This window comes from Cyprinus carpio, chromosome A15, assembly GCF_018340385.1.
Source record: "Cyprinus carpio isolate SPL01 chromosome A15, ASM1834038v1, whole genome shotgun sequence".
In the NCBI taxonomy this organism is placed as follows: Eukaryota; Metazoa; Chordata; class Actinopteri; order Cypriniformes; family Cyprinidae; genus Cyprinus; species Cyprinus carpio.
In genome coordinates this window covers 19360062-19382131 of record NC_056586.1, presented here as the reverse complement: position 1 = coordinate 19382131, position 22070 = coordinate 19360062, and the positions used below count along the sequence as shown (strand labels likewise).

The 22070-nt window shown below is 33.9% G+C and overlaps 1 protein-coding gene across 3 annotated transcripts; it reads right to left on the bottom strand.

Moving 5' to 3' along the window:
• Window positions 1-479: 479 nt before the first annotated feature.
• On the bottom strand, window positions 480-21502 carry LOC109104107 (tripartite motif-containing protein 3-like). Of its 3 annotated transcripts, none has more exons than XM_042771401.1 (14): window positions 21323-21502; window positions 10749-10922; window positions 8901-9141; window positions 7340-7491; window positions 6855-7035; window positions 5787-6134; window positions 4372-4762; window positions 3892-3995; window positions 3629-3796; window positions 2821-2989; window positions 2662-2745; window positions 2328-2398; window positions 1996-2136; window positions 480-1198 (listed from the first exon to the last, which is right to left on the bottom strand). In XM_042771401.1, the coding sequence occupies exons 2-14, from the start codon at window positions 10892-10894 to the stop codon at window positions 1046-1048; spliced, it is 2349 nt and encodes a 782-aa protein (XP_042627335.1). In that variant the 5' UTR covers window positions 10895-10922; window positions 21323-21502; the 3' UTR covers window positions 480-1045. The 3 variants fall into 3 exon arrangements, with proteins under 3 accessions (XP_042627335.1, XP_042627337.1, XP_042627336.1); XM_042771403.1 differs by having other exon boundaries at window positions 5787-6131; window positions 6885-7035; XM_042771402.1 differs by having other exon boundaries at window positions 2662-2721; window positions 21323-21501.
• Between the last annotated feature and the right edge of the window lie 568 nt (window positions 21503-22070).

Sequence of the window (22070 nt, the reverse complement as noted above, 5' to 3'; positions counted from 1 at the left end):
AATATGGTAAACTATGGCAAATACCCTGAAAATTTTTCTTTTTCAGAATTTTCAGAAAAACTTAAAACGTGACTTCATTTTCCCTTATTTTTTAAGTTCATATCTGCGGCGTCTTGATATGACAGATCCACATTCCTTTTAATGACATGGTGACTATCATGTGCATAAAATTTTTTTTAAAAACTCAGTTGTACTTCACAACACGTTAGCTTTGCACACCTTGTGAAAACCACCGAACTGCAGGTAAACAAAACACTTCAACTTAGAAAAATAACATTATTAACCATTGTTTACAAAATAAATAAACTTGCTTTATAACCTTTTTAGGTGAATAAAATGCATGCAATATGTCAATTGTGCTGTTGTGTTCAGTGATATGTAGAAAGTCCATGTGACGTATAAGGAGATAGCTTTTAAGTTTAGGGGTAGGATGTTTTTAAATGAGGTTTACGTTGTAAATAAAAGTGGTTTTAGGATTACCTTAATATTGAGCTTCTGCACACTAGAGAGAGTGGATCTCTGAAACCATACTACAGCAAATCAATGGCGATCAGATTTACACCATATGATACAAATGCGTACACATGCTCAGCTAGTCAATGCACAAAAGGCCAGTTTGATGTAAGATAGCGCCATCCACAGGTCAATCTTAAGCTGTTTAATTAATGATTTACCCAGAAAACATTTATTGATCACCATTTTGTTCCCTGCAATTTAACGGAGGGGTTTGTCAAGCAGCATTTAAGGTTTGCAAGAAAGACTTTTGTAAAAGCATGCAGATAGCTGCCCTCGGTCACTGTTATATACACAGAGACTGTGTTATTTGCTTGTGTTCAGTGTACATTCATTAAGGAAGTGACTATTAACACAAATCAATGCAAATTCATCAAATAGGGATGCAACATTCATGAAGCCCTGGGTTTGTTCACATCAGCATTAGTCAAATGGCTGGAATTTTGTGTGCAGAGACTTGTGCAAAGGAAAACATGAAATGCCAAAGACATTAGAGCTTACAGTATATTAACTCTTCCATCACGGCGAGTCTTTACTGCAGGTATCGGTAGACTTTGAAGCAGTGGTTTCCAGAGTCTGCCACGGCCACATGGCCATCTGACGTGAGAGCCAGACCCTGCGGACCATACAAAGGATCTGCTGTCGTGTTGATGTATGACAGAAAAGAGCCAGAACTGTCGAACACCTGAACGACAAATGATATAGTCACTAAAAGTAATTTTACAAATTTATTACCATTAGCATTTTCAGTGAATGTCCATAAAGTGAATTTTGAATTTTTTTTTTTCATTTAAAAAAATATAATTTTACTAAAAAACTGAAAGTAATTGCTGAAAGTATATAAATATATATAGAATTAAAAATGTAAATAGTGCTATTTTTTTTGTAAAAAAAAAGTACAAAAATATAATAATGAAATAAAAGTTAGTTGCAAAAATGTCTCAAAAAGTAAATTTTTTTGTAAATAAAAAAATAAAATTCTAAAATAAAATAGGGCTAGGTGGCTGAAAGTAATTGCGAAAATGCCTTAGAAAAGTGGAATAGACTTTTTTTTTAATTAAATATATAATTATGTTAAAAAAATTTAATTAAATTAAGAAATAAAACACAGCTAGGTAAAAATGGAATAGATTTTTAATTTACTGCTCAATAAACAAAAAAAATTATAATTATGTTATAAAATAAAATTAATATCATGAAATAAAATAGGGCTAGGTGGCTGAGAGTAATTGCAAAAAATAAAAAATTAATTCTCAGAGAAATCATGCAGCTATTAGTTTTGATCTTTTGTTATCTCACTTTGAATTCTGACTTAAGTGTGTAAATACTTGAGTCATTGTATATAAACTAGTTTCCACATAATTTTAGAATGTTATTGCATAAAATGTCAAAAATACATAAAAAAAATAAATGACTTTGCCCAGACTATAAAACTAATATACAATCACATTTAACATGAAACCAGGACATTCCAGAGCTTACCTGTATCCTACTGTTACCCCAGTCTGCAACAATAATATTCCCATTGCCATCTACAGCCACACCAGTGGGTGCGTTGAACTGGCCGTTCCCTTCACCATGTGAGCCAAATTTAAACAGGAACTCTCCATCAGCATTGTAAACCTGCAAGAAGCCATAAATCCAAAACAATCCACATTAAATCCAGGGGGGAAAAAGCTAAAGTTACAATAAAGTGACATTAATTAGAGGCAGAACCCAATAAAAACAGACAGTAGATCTGGTTAGTGTTTGATGTTAGTATGTTATTGCATGTGGAACAATAATTTACAGTAAAAGAGAAGAGCTCCGCGTACCTTTACAGAATGATTGTGGAAGTCTGTCACAACAATTTCATTCTTGTTGTTTATGGCCACAAAATGAGGACCTTTATGACCATAGAAGGAGAAAGACAGAGAGAGAGAGCAACCATTACATTCTCAATGTGCTGTTTTGTTTCTAAGGAAATATCCAGCAACACAGAGAACACCAGATTCATGCAACCTCTACCTACATGCAAAAATGTGGATAATCAACTATCCTAAAAGGCTTCCCATTTCATTTTTAGATGAACTCATTCAATAATCAATAATAACTATCCAAATGCACAAAATTAAAGTAATAATTCACCAAAAAAAAAAAAAAACTCACTGAAGGCAGGGCCAGATTTACTCTGCTTTGGCTCTGTCGGTGTATTCGGAGTGCTTTTGTCTGCAGAGAGACAAAAAGTGGCATCTGATCAAAATGTGATCTGGCCATTAATTAAATGCTGAAGACCAGTTTATCAGAAGACAAAATAAAAGATATTACCTGCAAATTGCCTTTCTGATGTTCCTTTGGCACCAAATTTGGTCACCAGCTTGCCATTGGATTGGAAAATGAAGACACAGCAGGCCTTGTTGTCTGCTGTGATAATATGACCATTCTTGTCCAGGGCCACTCCTTTAGGACCCATCAGCCGACCTGCACCGATTTTATTCTGTCAGAAAACGCACATCACTAATTAATCAAATCAAAGTAGCAGACATTTATAGAGTAACACAAGCAACATAAATTAGTAAAGGCTGAATGATGCTTGGAAAAAGTGAGTTCAAGTGAGTGAAACATTTTATACTGGTTTTAATATAATATTTTAAAATATATATATATTTATATTGTATACATATTGTATTATTAATAGTTTACAATTAATAGTATTTATCATTTAATCATAATAATCTTTTTTTTACTACTTTTTTCTCCATCACATATGTTAATAAGAAGGGCATGCCTAGAAATGTCTAAAATGTATTTAAATACATGTTTTTGTATTGAAAGCTTTTGATGTTTAAAAGCTAATTCCTGACATTATGTTTTATTGTATTTTTTATGATGAATAAACAATATTATTTTACTTAAAAAAAAAAAATTACGACTTCTAGTATCATGTTTAATTTAATTTAACTTGATCATTTTATAAAGTTATTACTTAAAACTATATAGTGTATATATTATATATATCTATATATATATGTATATATATATAATATAATATATATATATATATATATATATATATATATATATATATACACATAATTTTTTTTTTTTTTACTATCATAAAAGAGATGGAACTTACCTTAAACTTGCCGTCTGGAGAGAAGATGCTAAGCCACTTGTTGTCGTAGTCGGCCACAATGATGTCACCATTCATGTCCACTGCAATGCCCGTGGGACGCTGGAGCTGACCAGGGGAGCGACCTCTGACCCCAAACTTCAGTTTGAATTGACCATCATTGGAGAACACCTAGAAGATCACAGAATGCAGCAAATATAAGTGATTCTGGCCATGCGCTCCACATTTACTTGTTAAAAGTCGCCCGTCAGGATACTTAGTATTACTTGTATGCACTGGTTGTTGCTGTCAGCGACCACGATTCGCCCGTTGCTGGTGGTAGAGATGCCCTGCAGGTTGGAGAACTCCCCCCGCTCGCGACCCCTTGTCCCTGTCACATCAAATAAGACGTCAGCTGACACATTATGATGCAGGACAACAATAAAGCAGAATGCAGACATGACCTTTTTATCTTTATAGCTCAACTTTATTGCATTATTAAATGAATAATTCCAGTGACATTGAAGTTTCCATGACTTTTCCATAGCCTGGAATCGCATATGGTAAAAATATACGTTTTTCTGACCAAAATATAATTCAAATATACTGTAAGCTAAATATATGTTGTAAATCTTGCCAATTAAGGAAATATATTTATCATGTTATAAAATCAATTTAATTTAAACCATCAAATATATCACAAAACGTACTTTTAAAATATATTTAAGACAATCTGAAATGTAGCTGAAAATGTAATCTTCACTCACCCACTCTGTAGATGAGTTCATCCTCTATGGGATTCTCCTTCTTCTTCGTTGTACTGTACATACTTGAGGGTCTGCGCACCGCCTTCTGGCGCACATGTCCTCCACCCCCTCCACCTCCTCCGGGTGACTTCACACGTCTCTTCACATCATCGGGTGACTGCGGGGCGTCGCAGGGTTTGACAGCCCGCAGGCGGAAGGGGCTGCCCCTTACAGGCTGCCCGTAGAGCAGGATGGAGAAGGAGAACTCACCCTCTGAGCGGAGAGTGTAGCCAATCTCATAAGTGCCGTTCTTGTTGTCTGTTATGTCCGTTACGGTGACAGTTCCATCTGCACCACTGATCTGAGCCCTCAGTGCAGCATTTCCTGTCTTTACTAGCTCACCGTCTTTGTCCTAGAGGAGGCAGTGAGATGCTTCAGTTCCAAACCTAATAAACCTACGGCATTTATTACAAGGTCTGAAAACAACATGTGTTTTATCTAGCTTAAGGGAACAATGGTGATTTTTTTTAGATGAAACCTACAACATTAGATATTAGATTTTTAAAAATAAATTATATATAATCAATAAAACTGTTAATCTCTTAAGTAAATTAAACATCATTTTATACATTTTTAGTATATATGTTTTATTTTATTATTTAAAATAAATAAGTAGTAAAAAAAAATATATAATTACATTAAATAATAAATAATAAACAAGAAGACCATTTATTTTATTATTTAAAATAAATATATATATATATATATATATATATATATATATATATATATATACACACACACACACACACATACATACAGTATATATATATAGAGAGAGAGATTATAAAAATTTATTATAAGTTATAATAAATATAAATAATAAATAAATAAATAGAAACATTTTAATTAACATATGAAAGTAATATAAATTAAATTAATGAAACAAATTTGTTTATTATAGCGTTAATACTTTTTTAATTACACATCTGTGTAATTCATTTTCATAAACAATGTTTAGATGTTTTAAATAATATTCAAATAACAAATAATTTTAATAAAAAATACACAACGATTAAAATTAAATCTATGAACATAAGTAATAGATTTATTATATTATTAAATATATATTTATACATTTTTACTTTCATTTTTATTTATTGAAAAATATTTGAATGTTATAAAATAGTTTTATCAGTTATTGTCTGAATTTATTAAAATAATTATTCATCTATTATTGATTATTTACTTACAGGTATCAGCCAGAATTTTTTTATTAGTGCATCTCTAATTAGGACTACAATTAACTGTATAAACATCTTGTTCAATGCAACTTATAGCGGACACAGCAGCAAAACCGCTTAGTTTCAACAGTTCTGAAATGGACAGTATGTTTTCAAACTGAACTTAATCCCAAGAGTGACATCATCACTAACCTTAGTGGTCACTGTAACAGTGGTATTCTGCCCGACAACAGCATGTCTGAGACCCTCTCCAGTAGCCACGCTGGTGTGGCCCACGGTGCTGGTGGTGAGCAGGACTCCCAGGTTCTGGATGGAGCGGCGCAGCCCCTCTGTCTCCACCTGACAGTCCAGGTGGCTGTTCTCATGGGGCTGCTCAGGGAAGGCGTGGCGGGCCAGAGCACCCATCCTCTCTCCCATCTGCTTCTGCACCAGGAGCACCTCAGTGGGGCTGCCGTGGTTCAGCGCCTGCTCTGTGAAGCTACAATTGCTCTGGATGTTTTCCTTCCCTTGTAGTAGTGCATTGAGTTGTGTCTGCAGCACCTGCAACAACATAAGCAGTTGATCATAATTACAGTAGATGTTTGTTCAATAAAATAAAAATAAAATATTGTATTTTTAAATACCTGAGCTATATATATATATATATATATATATATGAGATATATATATATATATATATATATATATTTCATGTATAAAGAAATGTTGAATAAATAAATAATAAATAAATAAAATAAATAAATAATTATATATATATATATCTATATATATATCTATAGTATATATATATATATGAACATGCAACAAAATTACTAAATTGAAAATGTAAAAATAAAAGCTACTTCAAAATATTAATAAACACAATAAATTTGCTTGATGTAATATAATTGTAACATATAACATGTAACATGTAACATAAAATAATCAAATAAAAATAAAATAAAATGAAAATTCATTTTAATTTATTGCAGAAATATATAATTTTAGATATCAGATGTGGTCAATTTATTATTACATTTTTAAAATAATATTTAAATAATAAACAATTCGTCAATAATAAATTATTATTTTAACACATAAATTCTATTTTTTTTTTATTATTTTATGTTTCCTGAGATATTGGTGTTATAGCTTTCACTTGGATGTTATAAGCTGCACTGAGTAAATACAGCTGGATAAAACAGAAACTGTGTCCGTTTTCATTTCAGACTGCAAAGCAACAAAATGTGATTATATGCCTTTAAGGAGTAAGCTTTTCACCTTCTGCTTGGTGCTGCAGATGTTCTCCAGGTCAGTGATGAGGGCAGTCTTGCGCTGATGCAGTGCTTTCTCCAGTTCCTCAAATGTATTGCTGATCTCCGTCACTGCCTCATTCTTCCTGTCTGTTAGCTGCTTGGAGATCTCATTTACCAGCTCTATAGCTGCAGTCAGCTGAGGAAGCCTGTGGATGCAGAATGAGGACAATGTTCAGGCAAACTTTCCTGAAGGAGGTCATGATGGGACTCAATCAGCTGAGCTTTGCAAACACAGCAGTGACTACATAAAGAATCTTCAAAAAGAAAGGAAATCAAAATTGTAGTATTTAATTTTTTTGTAGTATTCTCATTTATTTACTTAAAATAACTTAGTTTGAAACCTAAAAAACAAGAAGATTCAGAGTACAGTATAAAGAATGGGTTAAATATGAGCTGCAAATGCTGGTTTAGATTAACAGTGAGTTTAGTATTATTTTTGGCTGCATGAACCTGTTGCGAATAGCATCCAGCTGGTTCTTCAGCGCAGCTTTGTGTTGCTCCAGAACATCCCGCAGTGGAACGGTCACATGTTCTCTGTGCTCTCCTTCTGTGCATTCCAAACACATGGCCGTTTCACAAGACTCGCAGTAAAACTCCATCACCTGCAGAGGACGCCAAAAAGAAACTGAAATGCTGCACAGACCGTCATTTCATAATCAATCTTCCAAATCTAACAGCAAATAGCTGAAAATATATTAATAAATACTTTCACTGGTAGTGTTGCTACTGTAAATTGTATTGTTATTGAAAATAAAGCTGAAATAAATTAAAATATAAATTATTAGATGTAAAACGTAAACTTAGAGAAAAAAAAAATTAAAATTAAAATGTTTAATGTTAAGAACTAAAATTACTAAAACTGAAATAAAAATAAATTTAACCTAAATAGAAATACATTAAAAACAAAAACTAATTTACTAAACAAATAGAATACACAACAAAATTACTAAAACTTAAAATTAAAAATCTACTTATTAATTGCTAAAAATAAAAATGAAAACATACAAATAAAAGCTAATTAAAAATATTACAACAGTATATATATATATATATATATATATATACTTCAATAAATTAATAAATATTTCCACTGGTAAATTACTAGTGTTGTTATTGTTATCTTAAAATATTAGAAAAATTGTTTATAGGAGGTAAATAAAGGTAAAATTAAAATAAAATATAAATACTACAGTATATTAGATCAATAACTTAAACTTAAAAAGCCTTGACAACTAGCTGAAATTAATACAATTAAAACTAAAATTACTAAACTACAACTGAAATAAAAATTAAGATAAACTTGAACCAAAAATTTTAACAAAATGAAAAGAAAACTGAAAATATAAAAATGAATGTTATTTCAAAATATTCATAAAAACCATAATAGTATATAAATAATACTAAAACACCACTGCCAATAAAGAAATTGCTCGAGTTATTCATATGCACATAACTACATTATTTCAAAATATATAATATCTCGACTTGAAATTCGCAAATACCACTTCAAAAGTGTATACTTTTCCTAGGTAATTAAAAAATATTACAACAGTATAAATTAATAAATATTTCCACTGGTAAATTACTAGTGTTTTACGATTTTTGACCATTGGATATACAGCAAGGGAACAACCACGTTTAAGGCCCAGAAATGTAGTAAGAACATTGTTAAAATAATCCATGTGACATCAGTGGTTCAACCGTAATTTTATGAAGCTACGACAACTTTTTGCGCAGAAAGAAAATAAAAATAATGACTTTATTCAACAATTTCTTCTTGCTGTCTATGGAGGGTCAGAAAGCTCTTGGATTTCATCCAAAATATCTTTCATCCAAAAAATATTTCTTTTCCGAAGATGAACGAAGATCTTACAGGTGTGGAACGACATTAGGGTGAGTAATTAATGACAGAATTTTCATTTTTTTGGGTGAACTATCCCCCACATGTCTTTGATGTACATGTAGTTCATAGTAGGAGGCCACTGCTCTATTCTCATCTGTACAAGCTCACCTTGCCCTCGTGGTTGGGGCAGGAGAGGGGCGGGGCATATGTAGCAGCACTAGCCGACTCCAGCCCACTAGAGGCCTCGGGACGGGGGCAGTCCTGCTCCCTCTGCAACACCTCCATCAGATTAGTTATGAAGAAATTGTTCTGCAGTGCTGCAACACCCTTTTCAGGCAGGATGGAGGTCTGTCTGCACACTGGGCAGGAGAGGGTCAAAGACTGAGGGGGGATGTAGTTCTGGAGGCATCTGTGATGGAAAGGGTGTAAAAACAAGTGAGTGGAATTATTAAAAAGTGGTGGTGAATTACTTTTTTTTTAGGTTGGATTGTTTATGAATGGGGCGTGTTTATTGAAATGAATGATCAATCCATCTAGTGGTCTGTCTGTGTTTAATTTTTCAGTCTCATTAAATTTTAGCGGTAAATATTTTGACAGGATGATAGAAAGTAACAGAAATGAGAGCAAATAACTGTCATGTGAGGACACATGATTTGTTGACAGAAGCGGAAAAAAACTGAGGCTCACATTCCAGGCCAGTGACGGCAGAGGGAATGTGGTCATCTCTGTTTTTGCCTTACTGGGCAGTTTCTAAACATGATGTCATATGACAGCCATTCTAAACTGAAATCCAGCATCTGAGTCATTGCTTTGCCATGATATTGGAAGTCCTGGAAGAGCTTTAAGTCAAACAGTACATGTTCACTGTGTTGGAGTTCAGGGGGCTCAATTTATTCTCTATAGGAGCTGAGCAGCAGACCTGCACAAAGCAGACCAAGTGGTGAGAATGTTGAATGTTGAACTTATGGAAATGAGAGGCTAAAAATAATGGGAGGCAGCCAGGATTAAAAAAAAAAGAAAATAGAAGTGTATTAAATTCACACTGAATGTGTACTCTGACATTTCAGAATTATAGTTTGTTTTCTTTATTTTATTATTATTTAATTAATAAAAAAATATATATTTTAAATTTAATAATTATTATATTATTTTGTAAATAATAATTATGTAAACATTATCTCAATGTGGCTAAACTGTTGCAGCATTAAACAAAAAAAGATTTTTTTAATTTATAATTGAATTATTATTGAATAATTTTTTATTTAATTATTATTATATATTTTTTTTATTATTCTAAATATGGCTAGGCTGTGGCAGTACTAAAAACACTAATTTAATTAAATTTATTTTAATATAATAATTATGATTTCATTTTTAAAATTTTAACATTTATAATTTTAACATATAAAATTATTATTATTATACATTTAAAATTATTCAAAATATTATTTTATATATAAGTATAGAAAAATACCTAAAATGGCATTTAGATGGGGACTGGACAGTTTCACTAAAATTTATAAAATTCCCAAATGTTTCATATGTAAGCTGGTAGACAGACAACCGTGTTGGATTATTACTGATTTAAGATGGAAAAATGACTCTTTGATATTGTCTCTTGCATTATTGACAAACTATTTTCCTGTTTGACACTGTAAAGCTGCTCTGACACAATCAGTATTGTATAAAACGCCATACAAATAAAGGTTACTTGACTTGACCTTAGTTCACTCTGCTATAATATAATAGTACAAAAAAAATTAAGATGTACAGATGTGTTATGTTCCAGTTAGTTAATCCCCAACACAGGATCATCATCAAGACAACCAGACTGCTGTGATTTTACAGACACACCCACCCCCAAAGCGGCAGTTTTTTGGCCAGCATTTATCAGATTTCTTCCACACCAGTGAACACAGACAGTCTTTAGCATACTGTGAAAGCAGCATTCAGGCTATGATTGTGCGATTGTAATAATTTGTTCATTCATGCACAAGGGACTTTCTATTGAGATACCTTTCGCAGAAGGTGTGCAGGCAGGGCAGGACTTTGGGATTGAGGTAGTGCTCCAGACAGATGCTGCACATCAGGAACTGCTTGTCTATTTGACGCACCACCGGACTGGTGCTGCCGCTTTCCCGCTTAGCCATCGTGAGAGGCATTCAAATGAAGAGACAGAGGCCTCTCAGACTATAAGAGAGAGACAGAAAGAACGGTAATCTTTGAGTACAGCTGTAGGTCTATTTCATCTTTACAATCCCATGTATGTGTATATGACCACTAAATACAAAGAAACAATTTTTGTTGTTACAATTTATTGTTTCATTGCATTTTTTTGCACATTTTGCACAATTACATAACACAATCTGATTAGTAGTGATTGATGGTAAGTAAATATTATTGTAGTATTTTTTTTGTTTTTTTTTGATGTCGTATTTTTTTTTATATGTTATTTCTTGTTGTTGGTAGAGGACAAGGGTAAAACAAAAAACAAGCTTTAAAAAGTTGCAACCCATTTCTTTATACACCACCATTCCAAATCTTGGGGTCAGTAAGATTTTTTTTTTACTTAATATCTTTATTTAGCAACAATGCATTAAATTGATCAAAAATGACAGTTAAGACATTTATAATGTTACAAAACATTTCTATTTCAAATGAATGATGTTATTTAGAATTTTCTATTAATCAAAGAAAATAATTATCACTGTTTCCACAAAAATATTAAGTTGCACAAATGTTTTCAACATTGATAATAATAAGAAATGTTTCTTGAGCATCAAATCAGCATATCAGAATGATTTCTGAACGGATCATTTGATAAATTCAGCTTTGCATCACAGGAATAAATTACATTTTAATAATATATTAAAATAGAAAACAGCTTTAGCCTGCAACTATATCCATGACACACATCCATGTGAACATCTGTCTGCTCAGCCTCAGACTGATACATCCACATACATCAGTTTATCTTCCACAAACAAATGGGATGTGAAATCCCATGATACCCAAAACATAGCAGTCTCTCTGTTATTGAGAGAGTCATATGTCTGTCTGTGTGAATGTGTTTGTGTCAGCACATGGTTTTGTTTGCTGTTTCAGTGTCCATGTGCTTCCTCATCTGCCGTGATTTTCCATCTCTGACCCGCATCTGATTCCCTGTTGTGTGAGGATTTTGTCTACTGAAAATATGACTTTTATATTCCATGTTGCAACACAAGCCACATGTCAGGAACTTCCTCTTAGACAGCAAGCATGAACAGCTGGAGAAACACTGTAACTGTAACTGGTGCATGGAGGTCAGATTTTTTTTTTTTTATTAAATTTAATTTTGTAACATTTTCAATGAGGCTTAGACTGTATGTGTACTCTGACAATTCAGAAACAAATGTATTTATTTAACCATCATTTATTTAAATGTTTTTAATAATTATTACATAATCTTTGTAAAATGAACACAGCTGCTGCGCGAAGACAGGTAAACTGCAAACTCATCTCTCACATACTGTGATTAGAAGCCTCCCAATTCCCTCAAGACTAACCTGTAGCGTCAGATGTTCTGTACTTCTGGAGTAATCTTTCATTTCCAGCTTGTAGAAAAACAGCTAATTGCAGAGCTGCGGCGCTTCACTCTCTCATATTCTGTTCTCTTTATGCTCCCTAAAGCTGTTTACTCAGACTTTCATAAAAAACACATTTGAAATATTATTTATCTGAGTGCTGCACCTTTCATTTCTGTCTCTTCACAAGAGGAAGGGCAATAAGGAAGTTTTTAAATTGCACTTCCTAAAAATCCTTTAAGTTCCTTCCTATGTGTTTACAGTGAGAGAGAAAGAGAGAGGGAGAGAGATAGAGAGAGAGAGATTAACTAGTCCACTGGGATGAATAGAAAGAGGAAAAGATTTGTCTCTCTCGGTCCAAAAAGGCAACTGTCCTTATTATTACAGCAGAGGTAGGGAAATATTACTAACAATAAATTTTACCTGCTGATACCAAAACAGCGGCAGATGTGTGAAAATAAACTAAATTAGCACCAAATTCACTAAAGGAATTATGCAAATCAGGCAACGGACATCCAAAAGAGCAGCGGACCTCTTGCATTTGGCATCCTTTGTTTTGACTGTACAGCATCACTGCACTAGACACCTGAACCAACAACACTTAAAAAAAATAATTATGATACGTTTGACAACATAACCCATCTAGATTTAGCTCTTCTCTATCCTTTGAACATCATTAGGTGAATAAACGGGCCGTTCACATGGAACACATTTCTGCTTTGTAAAATGTGCTGTGATGTGTTTTTAAAATAACTGAACTTCTTTTAAGCACCACATTTTTAGAAGCCATGTCATGCATGAGACATGCCAAAAAATGCTAGATGTGAGCGCATAGGTCAAAAGTGTTCTCAAACTTTTTGATTCCAAGGCCCATCAAATGTCCACAAAAATATTCAAAGGCCCAATTACTTTTAAAGTTGTTGATATACTGTATAAGGATTTTTAAAAGATATTTTACTCACAATTTCTGCCCAATAAAATATTGTAAAGCTTGGCATTTTATTAATTTCAGGGTTTCCTATACATTGATTTATTTGTAGCGGCCCGCCACAATATCAACACTGACCACTACAAAATTATTTTCCAAAAGGTTTTGACTTGACAAAATCAAATGCAGCACAGGTATTTTTATATAAATGTATCTTTTTGGAAGAGAACTGATTGTCTTCAGAAAAGTTTTGATGTCATTTCCATTTAATCTCTCCTATAATGCCTGATAAAGTACAGCCATTACCGGGGAAACTGCTATTTCTGCCACTCTTAAAGTGTCTCCTGCTGGTAGAGAATGAATCTGCACTTTCAATAAGCCCGTCTGCTGTTTTATATTTACATTATATGCATACATACATACATACATACATATTACCCCCAGGGGAAGTGGCGCCACACAAACAGTGTAAGTATGTGGTAAACACTGAATTTACATGAATTTTCCAAACCGAAATTACAAAATTACACCAAATGCTTCTTCGTATATGCAGGTTTTCAAAGAAAAAAAAACTGTTGTTGAATTGATAAACTGAAATAACAAACATCTTAATTTTTAGCTGATCAACCAGCATTGTTTTCTGGATGATGCTGACACCAAAATAAGCTGTTGGGAAACATGCAAACATATATATAGTAAATTGGCCCCACTGTTTAGTTACTACACATGGGCGTTAATTCCCATGTATACACACACAAAACACTCGAAAGATTATCCATGGTTGTGAAAAACACAAAAGACAGGGTTGTGGATTTTCTCAAGCAGAGCTCATTGTTTGGTTTCCTGCGTGCTCTAGCCAAGCCCTGTAACCAAGAAACACCAGCGCAGCCCCCCTCGCTCTCCCACCCGCAGCTCAACGCTGACATCACAGCAGCCCTTCCCTCTTTCTTTGACCGCGTTTCGCTGTCTCTCCCTCTCTTTATGCTCTCTAGATTCTCATGCTTACTCTAAAGCTGAGTAGAAATTTCAAAAGACCAGGCCTGAGTCTGTCACTGGAGTCTACATGTGGGCCATATCCTGTAAAAAATAAAATACAATACAAAATTGGACTGTTAAAATTACTTTTAGTTTAGAGCTTTTGTTCAGACTCAAGCTTAAAAGGGAAAGTTTGGACATTTTAGCTAGTGACCTAGTTTTGTGTTTCAAAGGTCATATTGTCACACTATGTGGGGTAAGTATTCACAATGCAATATGCAATGTTAAGCATATGCAATATTAAGTTAATGTTGCTTAATACGTGAAATATAAACTTGTGGCCATAAGCCACCTTGCGTGATATTCTCGTCCAATCTTTCTCACATTGTGTCAATGAGCTTAATGACCCCCTGCAGCCAAACCCGCCATGAATAGCCTGGATCAGATACGCACTACCTCTGAAAACACAATCTGTGTATATTCACACCCTCTTAAGAAAAATGTTTACCCTTGGTGAAAATATTAAAGAGGTCAATATTTTGATTTTTAATCACCGATTTTTCCAGTAATTGTGAATATTGTAACAATTTAAAACCGGTTTTCTAATTTAATATCATTTAAAATGTAATTTACTGCATCATTACTCCAGTCTTAGCGTCACATGATCCTTCAGAAATCATTCTAATATGCTGATTTGGTGCTCAAGAAACATATCTCATCAATGCTGCAAGCACTTATGTTGTTCATATATACCACACAATGAAGTATGTCTTTAGATGTCTCAGATAGATGCAGAATAATGAGGACCAACAGAGCGAATATTGCAAGTACTGCTCTAGAGTTCTTTGTACAGCAGTCAGTACTGACTTCACCATGCACTGATTTATGGTTTCCTGCTGAATGGATATTGTTATCGAAGCATAAATTAACGGCGACTACAATTTGTACTAAATGTTGCAGTGCTCATCATCTGATTGTTGCTTAGGATAAAAAAATCTTACAAAATCAAAATAATAGTGTATAGAAAAAATGCATTATAATGCAACATTTCAACAAGCTAATTTAAAAAAAAAAAAATTCAGAACACAATAAAGGTGTATATGCTGAAACAGAATATTAATATACTGTAATACAGTCTCCTGGGCTGTATTATGCACAAGGTTTTAAGGGCCTTTAACATATTTCTTTCTTTATGCCCCATTCTAAGACCTTTTCAGCAGGGATGGCATTCAATCAGACTGTAACAGAGGCTTACATTCAGGAAAAAGAAAACAAAATCAGTCTGAGTCTAATCTGCCTGGGACAGAGACCGCCTGCCCCCTGCCACCTACAGCTTACCAAAATAATAAGCTGCCTGTTTAGGACAATAGAGCTGAGCAGAGAGTCCAAGACTGCATAATTTCCATAAATTTCACTTTTTTGATATTGATAAACATTAGCGAAACAGCTCAGCAAGACACCATGTGCCTCTTTCCATTACCTGTGTATAATTCCAGGATATTGCACTCAGCAAGCAATAAGCAATTTATCACAGGCCTGAAGAAAACTATTACAAAGACCCTCGACACCCAGTCGCCAGAGTGAGGTTTTAGTACAGATCAAACTTTTTAGAAATCTATGAAATCTACAGACCACAAGGAAGCAGTTGCACAGACATATAACTAGGCTGATCTTGCATGCTGAGAGTTGCGTAAGTGGTATTTACAGAGATGCCATGAGTCACAGAGCACTAACAAAGTGATGCATCTGAGTTTCTTTATCCTTATATGTCATGTTTAAACTGCAGACGTGGGCCGGACAGGCTGGAATGAAAGAGTTATTTCCTGATGCTGCATCCACATCTGGCCTGTCCATCTATGAATAATGAACAAATACAAAAGACTGCTTTTAATATGGCTCGCAGACACTGACTGACTATTGCACAATTTATTTCACAGTTGGACTATGCACTATGAGCAATAGTCTTAGTGTTATTGTTCTGTCTATAAATCTGTAAGGTCAGAGTTCAAGGCGCTGTGTTTAACATTTGAGAAGTAATTCCACTGCTTAAAGGGATAGATAAATACTTATACAGAGTTGTATAGAGTACAAATAGAGGATATATAAATAATCTTTAAACAGTTTTCGTCCATACACAGTTCACGGTGAGCACATCTGTCAAGCTCCAATAAGGACAAAACACAGCATAAAAGACTCATCTGCTATATATTTCAAGTCTTCTGATGACATGATAATTTAAGAACCGCTTGATGTTAAGTTGTTGAGTTAAACACAAGAACCGGATCAGCTCCATTTGCAAATAAACATTTTTTGAGTTGGTTCTTTTCAATTAATTGTTAATCCAGTTCACAAATTGGACTGAAAGATTGATTCATGAATCAATCGGATCATTAAGTCAGTGATTTGAATTCAAGAACCATACAAGGGTTGTGTTTCCCAAAAGCATAATAACCCTAAGTAGATCATTGAAACCATTGGCACCAATGGTGTTTGCAATCTACTTAGGCTTACAATGCTTTTGGAAAATGCAGCCCAGTCTAATTCATCAATGAATTGTTCAGTCCAATTTGTGAACAGAATCAACAGTTTGGTGAAAATAAGCTACTCAAAGAAATGATTCATTCACAAATCTGACTAGTCCAGTTCAAGTTCAACTCACTGATTTAGTGATTTAGTAAAAACTGAGCTTAAAAGACGTGATCTGTCATGTATGTGTGAAGATTCTGATTCTTCAAAATGATTCTTTTGCCTTGACAAAAGAGTAAATATGCCTAAAATAAAACTAATGTCTTGCGAAAGAAATACCCTTCTATCAGTATAAATAAAAAGTATTGGAAGCTGGTGTGAAAGTAGATGAATACAAGAGCATTACTTGACGTGTGAGAGTCAACACAATCCACTTCTTATCAGTGTCACAATAAACAGTCACATATGTATGTTGAGTGGCCTATTCTGACAATAATAATGTCACTCTTTTGGTTCTACCATCAGATGAACTAACAGTCATTCGGTCATTGTTGGAAAAGAGGAGGTTGATAACATCAACCCTGATCTTCATCCACACCTAACCAAGACTAGATATCATCACAAATGAGACAGTTCATGAATTTCTTATCACATCGGATCCTGAATAACTAAACAGTGCTGTTATGAGGCATAAAGGAATGGCTGTCCTGCTGCGGCAGCCCAGATGCCAAGTCCACTGGGAGATGCTTGGCTCCTGTTCAGCCTAATGAAAGCCTTGTCTGCTGCGCCGCACAGCACCCTGCATCTTTAAAACCAGATGGATGAATCCATCCATTAATTCCTATCAGTTACTCCATATCATTTACCCAATGATTATTCAACACCATATTGACTCATTAGTACACTGTAACAAGCAGAAGGATGAAAATGAAGCCATTTGTCTTTTGGTAAATGACATAAGACGCAGTGGCAAATTGCTGCAGTACAAGTTATACCACATTTTCCAAAGCAGTCATTAGTCACACTATATAAACTTGTGTTACTGTCCACCAGCAATGTGGTGAGGTCACCTGGACATCTGCACTAACCCACAATAACATAACGAAACAGCTCTGTGAATGAAAGCAGATGGAGGAAAATGTGCCATGTCAAGAAAGATATGTCAACCTGTAGTATTATAGTGTTAAAAAATAATGATCTAAATTTTGAATAGTCTAAATGCATTTGTTTGTTTAAATATATTAATTTGTTTATAAGTATAAATATAATTGTTTTTATGTAATTTATAAAAATAACCTATAAAAATATGGTATGAATTTTGAATGGTCATATTGCACGATGCATTAAATAGGATATAATTTTAATGAATTAATTATTACTGATATTTACACTTTTCAACTAAATCGGGTATTTATAATAGGATACTGCATAATTCATTAAATGTGACAAATGTAATTTTTTATTTTATTTTTAGTTTAACTGATATTTACAGTACACTTTTCAAATAAGTTGGTAATTTCTTTGTTTCAAACAACAACAACAACAGTCTTCGCAAAATAAAATAATGCAGTATTTTAATAAATTATGTATTTTTTAGTGCTGTCAAATGATTAATCGCGATTAATCGCATCCAAAATAAAAGTTTTTGTTTACATACTATATGTATGTGTACTGTGTATATTTATTATGTATATATAAAATACATACACATACAGTAAATATTTTGAAAATATTTACATGTATATACATTTATATATTTATATTCTTATATTTTATATTATATATAAATATATTTAATATATAAACATAACATATTTTTCTTAAATGTATACATGCATGTGTTTGTAATTATATATACATTATAAATATACACAGCATACACGCAAATATTATGTAAACAAAAACTTTTATTTTGGATGTGATTAATCGTGATTAATCATTTGACAGCACTAGTATTTTTACATTTTGCTTACATTTATGCTCAAGTGAGAAACAACGCATTTGAAGCTTAACAGTACACAACAAAGATATATATATATATATATATATATATATATATGTATAATATATTGCATGTTCTAATTTGTGGTTCAGTGGTTTTTATTTTTGTAGTCCAATGATTATTTAGTTCTTATGCTCTCAGAAATTAAACAGTAATGATATAGTCAGTTGTAAAAGAAATACTAGTCAGTCTGAAAAGTACTTTAATGAAAAAAACGTCTTATTTAAATGTTTCATTACTTTGACTGCACAGGTTAAGACTGAGGGAGAGAAAGAAAGAAAGAAGAGAGATCCAACACATCCAATAAAATCAATCTCACACTACCTAGACAAATCTAGTCAGCATGATTACATTCATTGTGATGCACGAGTGCACTTGTGTGTAACAAGTTAAATTCTTCTGCGCACACACACACACACACAGAGAAATACACAAACTTCACATTTCTGCAAGGTAAAATATTCCAGACCACCGGGTGCCGCCCAGCCCCCTGTCTGTCAACTCAATGGCAGGACTGCAGAGTAAACTGTCACTCTCCCGAAGACGTGATTCCCATACATCGATTCACCAGGAACAGGCTATTGTCAGTCTGTCTGCTTTGCTTAACATCAACCTACAGCATCCGTCCAGCACGAACCTTCACCAAACCCTGCACAGACACTAAACATGACATGACAAGCAGAATATTGACCTCTCCACAGCTATTCTCCTTGTTGGATAAAATGCACCATAAACAGCGGCTGGTTTCATTTTGTTGCAATCATCACGTTCAACACCAGTAACATGTTATCTTCATCACATATGGGGTGTAAGTCTAGTTACAGCGTAGCATCTCACTATCCAACCAGTTAGGCTCAGAATTCAGCAGCATTTATGAAGCAAACAACAAAAGGTCACTGAATATGCATTAACATCCTACTCAGAGCTAAAGCAGATTCTCACACCACTGCAGCAAAACATTTCTACATGTCAGTGATAATGCAGTTATACAATGCATAATCTGTAGCTGGGGGAAAATGTAAAGCCTACTGATGTAAAGCCTACACTTTCATCCTTCTTCTCAAACAGATGAAGACACTGTGAAAGGAACAGCTGAGAATTTTCTGTGCCAAAGCAGGCAACAGCTGCTGTATATTGAGCAGACGGCCCTGCAAAACTTTCTTAAGACTCTACTTTATTTTAGCATATTCATACTTTACATAGGTGTTTCTGGTACCAAAAGAGGACACAAAACAAGCGTGATGGAAAAGGGGTTATGAAGTCTCTTCATGTGGTTTAACATTAAACTAGTAGCTCCTTGGGAACTGAATGGACTTATTGTATCATTACTTTGGCAAATCCATTCAGTGCCACACTTGCCTGATGATTGTATAGTCTGTCTTTCAGTATCTGGACTACAAATCAATATGAGTCACCACAGAATAATGAAATATATACATTAGATATCATTTTAATCGCTGCATGTATTAACACATCATGGCAACCTGTTCAGCATAATTATACTGTCTTTGTCACTTACAAACCTGTCATTTTTAAAACAACCCCAATTAGTCTTGCACTGCATTTACACCAAATGAAATATTTAACGTCTTTTACTCGCAACTAATGCATGGAACACTAAAAGGGCTTAAATTTTGCCCGCTTCTGTAGTCAAATTCATGACATCCATGAGCAATCGTGCATGATTGAGGAGACAAGAAAAAAGCAATTTGAGACAGACTTATGAGGGAATAAATGCCGCAGAGAACAAGAGTAATTTGGATGTAAGACTGCAACTTATTTCTCAGAAGTATCTGTAGTAAACTGTACTAAATACTAGAAAGAGGTTGATCATTTTGAGCTCTATATATCCGTGAAGATAGATTACAGTGTGTGTGTGTGTGTGTTGGACACATTCAACATTGTCATAATTGACTTAATGTGACAACATGTTCTCCTTATCATCATTTAAATTAGATGCATAATGTGTTTTTGCTGTTGTCAAGTGATTATTTGAGTTCCACTATATCAAAAATCAGAAATAAATCGTAATTAAAAACAAGAATCGGTTATGGGCCACTTAAAGCTAAAATAATTAGTAGGCCTATCAGAAAAAAATAATTTTAAAACGTTGTTGATCGCTAATACAGACATGCAGTGTCATTAACAATATGCATCAAACAAGTCAAATTAAACACCTAATTTAGATGATTCATCAGCAGGCCTTGCATGAACTTTACAAGATGTACTTCAAGAGACAAAAGATATCTATGCAGGAGTGGTCACAGCGTACGGACACTATAAAAAAAAAGTGCATATAATATGTGATGTCATGACGTTCATTCTGCATGCTGAGTGAAACAATGGAACATGAAGACCTGTGTCAAACTCGTCGACCCAAAGCACAGCCCCATGACATACTACAGGTGAATCAACATCCTGCAGATATTTTAAGACTTCCTCACATCCTCGGAGATGGTGGACATTGGAACACTGTAAAAACCGAGGGTAACGTTTACAAAGAACGGGGGCTGATTTCAGCCATCAAGCCACGGAGATGTCTGTCTCCTGTACAAATGTCAATGAAGTATTCAACATTATGTATCAACGCATTAGCTGCAATGACAAAATGAGCCTAATTTTGGAAGAGGCGACGGTAAGAAACTAGCGCACTCACGTGAAACCTGGGCCGGATTTACAAGAAGAGTCAGCATGAATAACGGAAGAAAGCGTTTTTCATTGTCAACGTCCGATAAAAAATCCAGTTTTCACGGTTTTTCATGAAAAACTGCAGTCCTTTTCTCTGGAAGGGAGAGTCGGTAAGGAGGGGACAGTGAACTGAGATTGTGGGCGTGTGCGAATGCAAAAGCTGTTCATTCATTGGTCAGCACCGGAATAGGAGGAGCTATGATAGCCAATAAGAGTTAGCATTTTGGAATATGTAATTATTTAAACCGTATATCTGAAAAGGGTTGACTCAATGGTTGTGGGTCTTTTTGTTCATCCCAGTGACTTGAATCTTTTGAATCTGAAGAAGAAAAAAAAGAAAAAAAGATTCGTTAACGGATTTGTTCACTTTCTGAAGGATACAACGGTAAACGCTTGTATGTGTAAACAACAAGTGTTTTATGTTTTATCAATCACCCAACCAATTCGTAAAAAAAGTTTATACATTATGTTTGTAGATTGTTTGGTTAGATGGATTGGTTCATTGGAAAGAGTAGTTTAGTAACAGAGATTAGTAAAGGACAATGTGATGCTCTGTCACAGCTATTGAGGAAAAGAGATTCCTGAATATCTGCATCTTCTGACTGGTTGAATTTCAGTCTTTATCTACATATGTTTTGGAGAAAAAAAAAAACAAAATAAAAATTGCAAAAAAAAATTGCAATCATATTACAACGCTAATTAATTCCAAAGTGGAG

Bases quoted from the DNA above. Each gene is read 5' to 3' on its own strand.
- LOC109104107 (XM_042771401.1), bottom strand. From the start codon at position 10,894: ATGCCTCTCACGATGGCTAAGCGGGAAAGCGGCAGCACCAGTCCGGTG. The intron at 7,036-7,339 runs GTTCATGCAGCC...CTGCATCCACAG, and splicing joins CTGGATGCTATTCGCAACAG to GCTTCCTCAGCTGACTGCAG. The intron at 2,137-2,327 runs GTACGCGGAGCT...GGCTTCTTGCAG, and splicing joins TCCACAATCATTCTGTAAAG to GTTTACAATGCTGATGGAGA.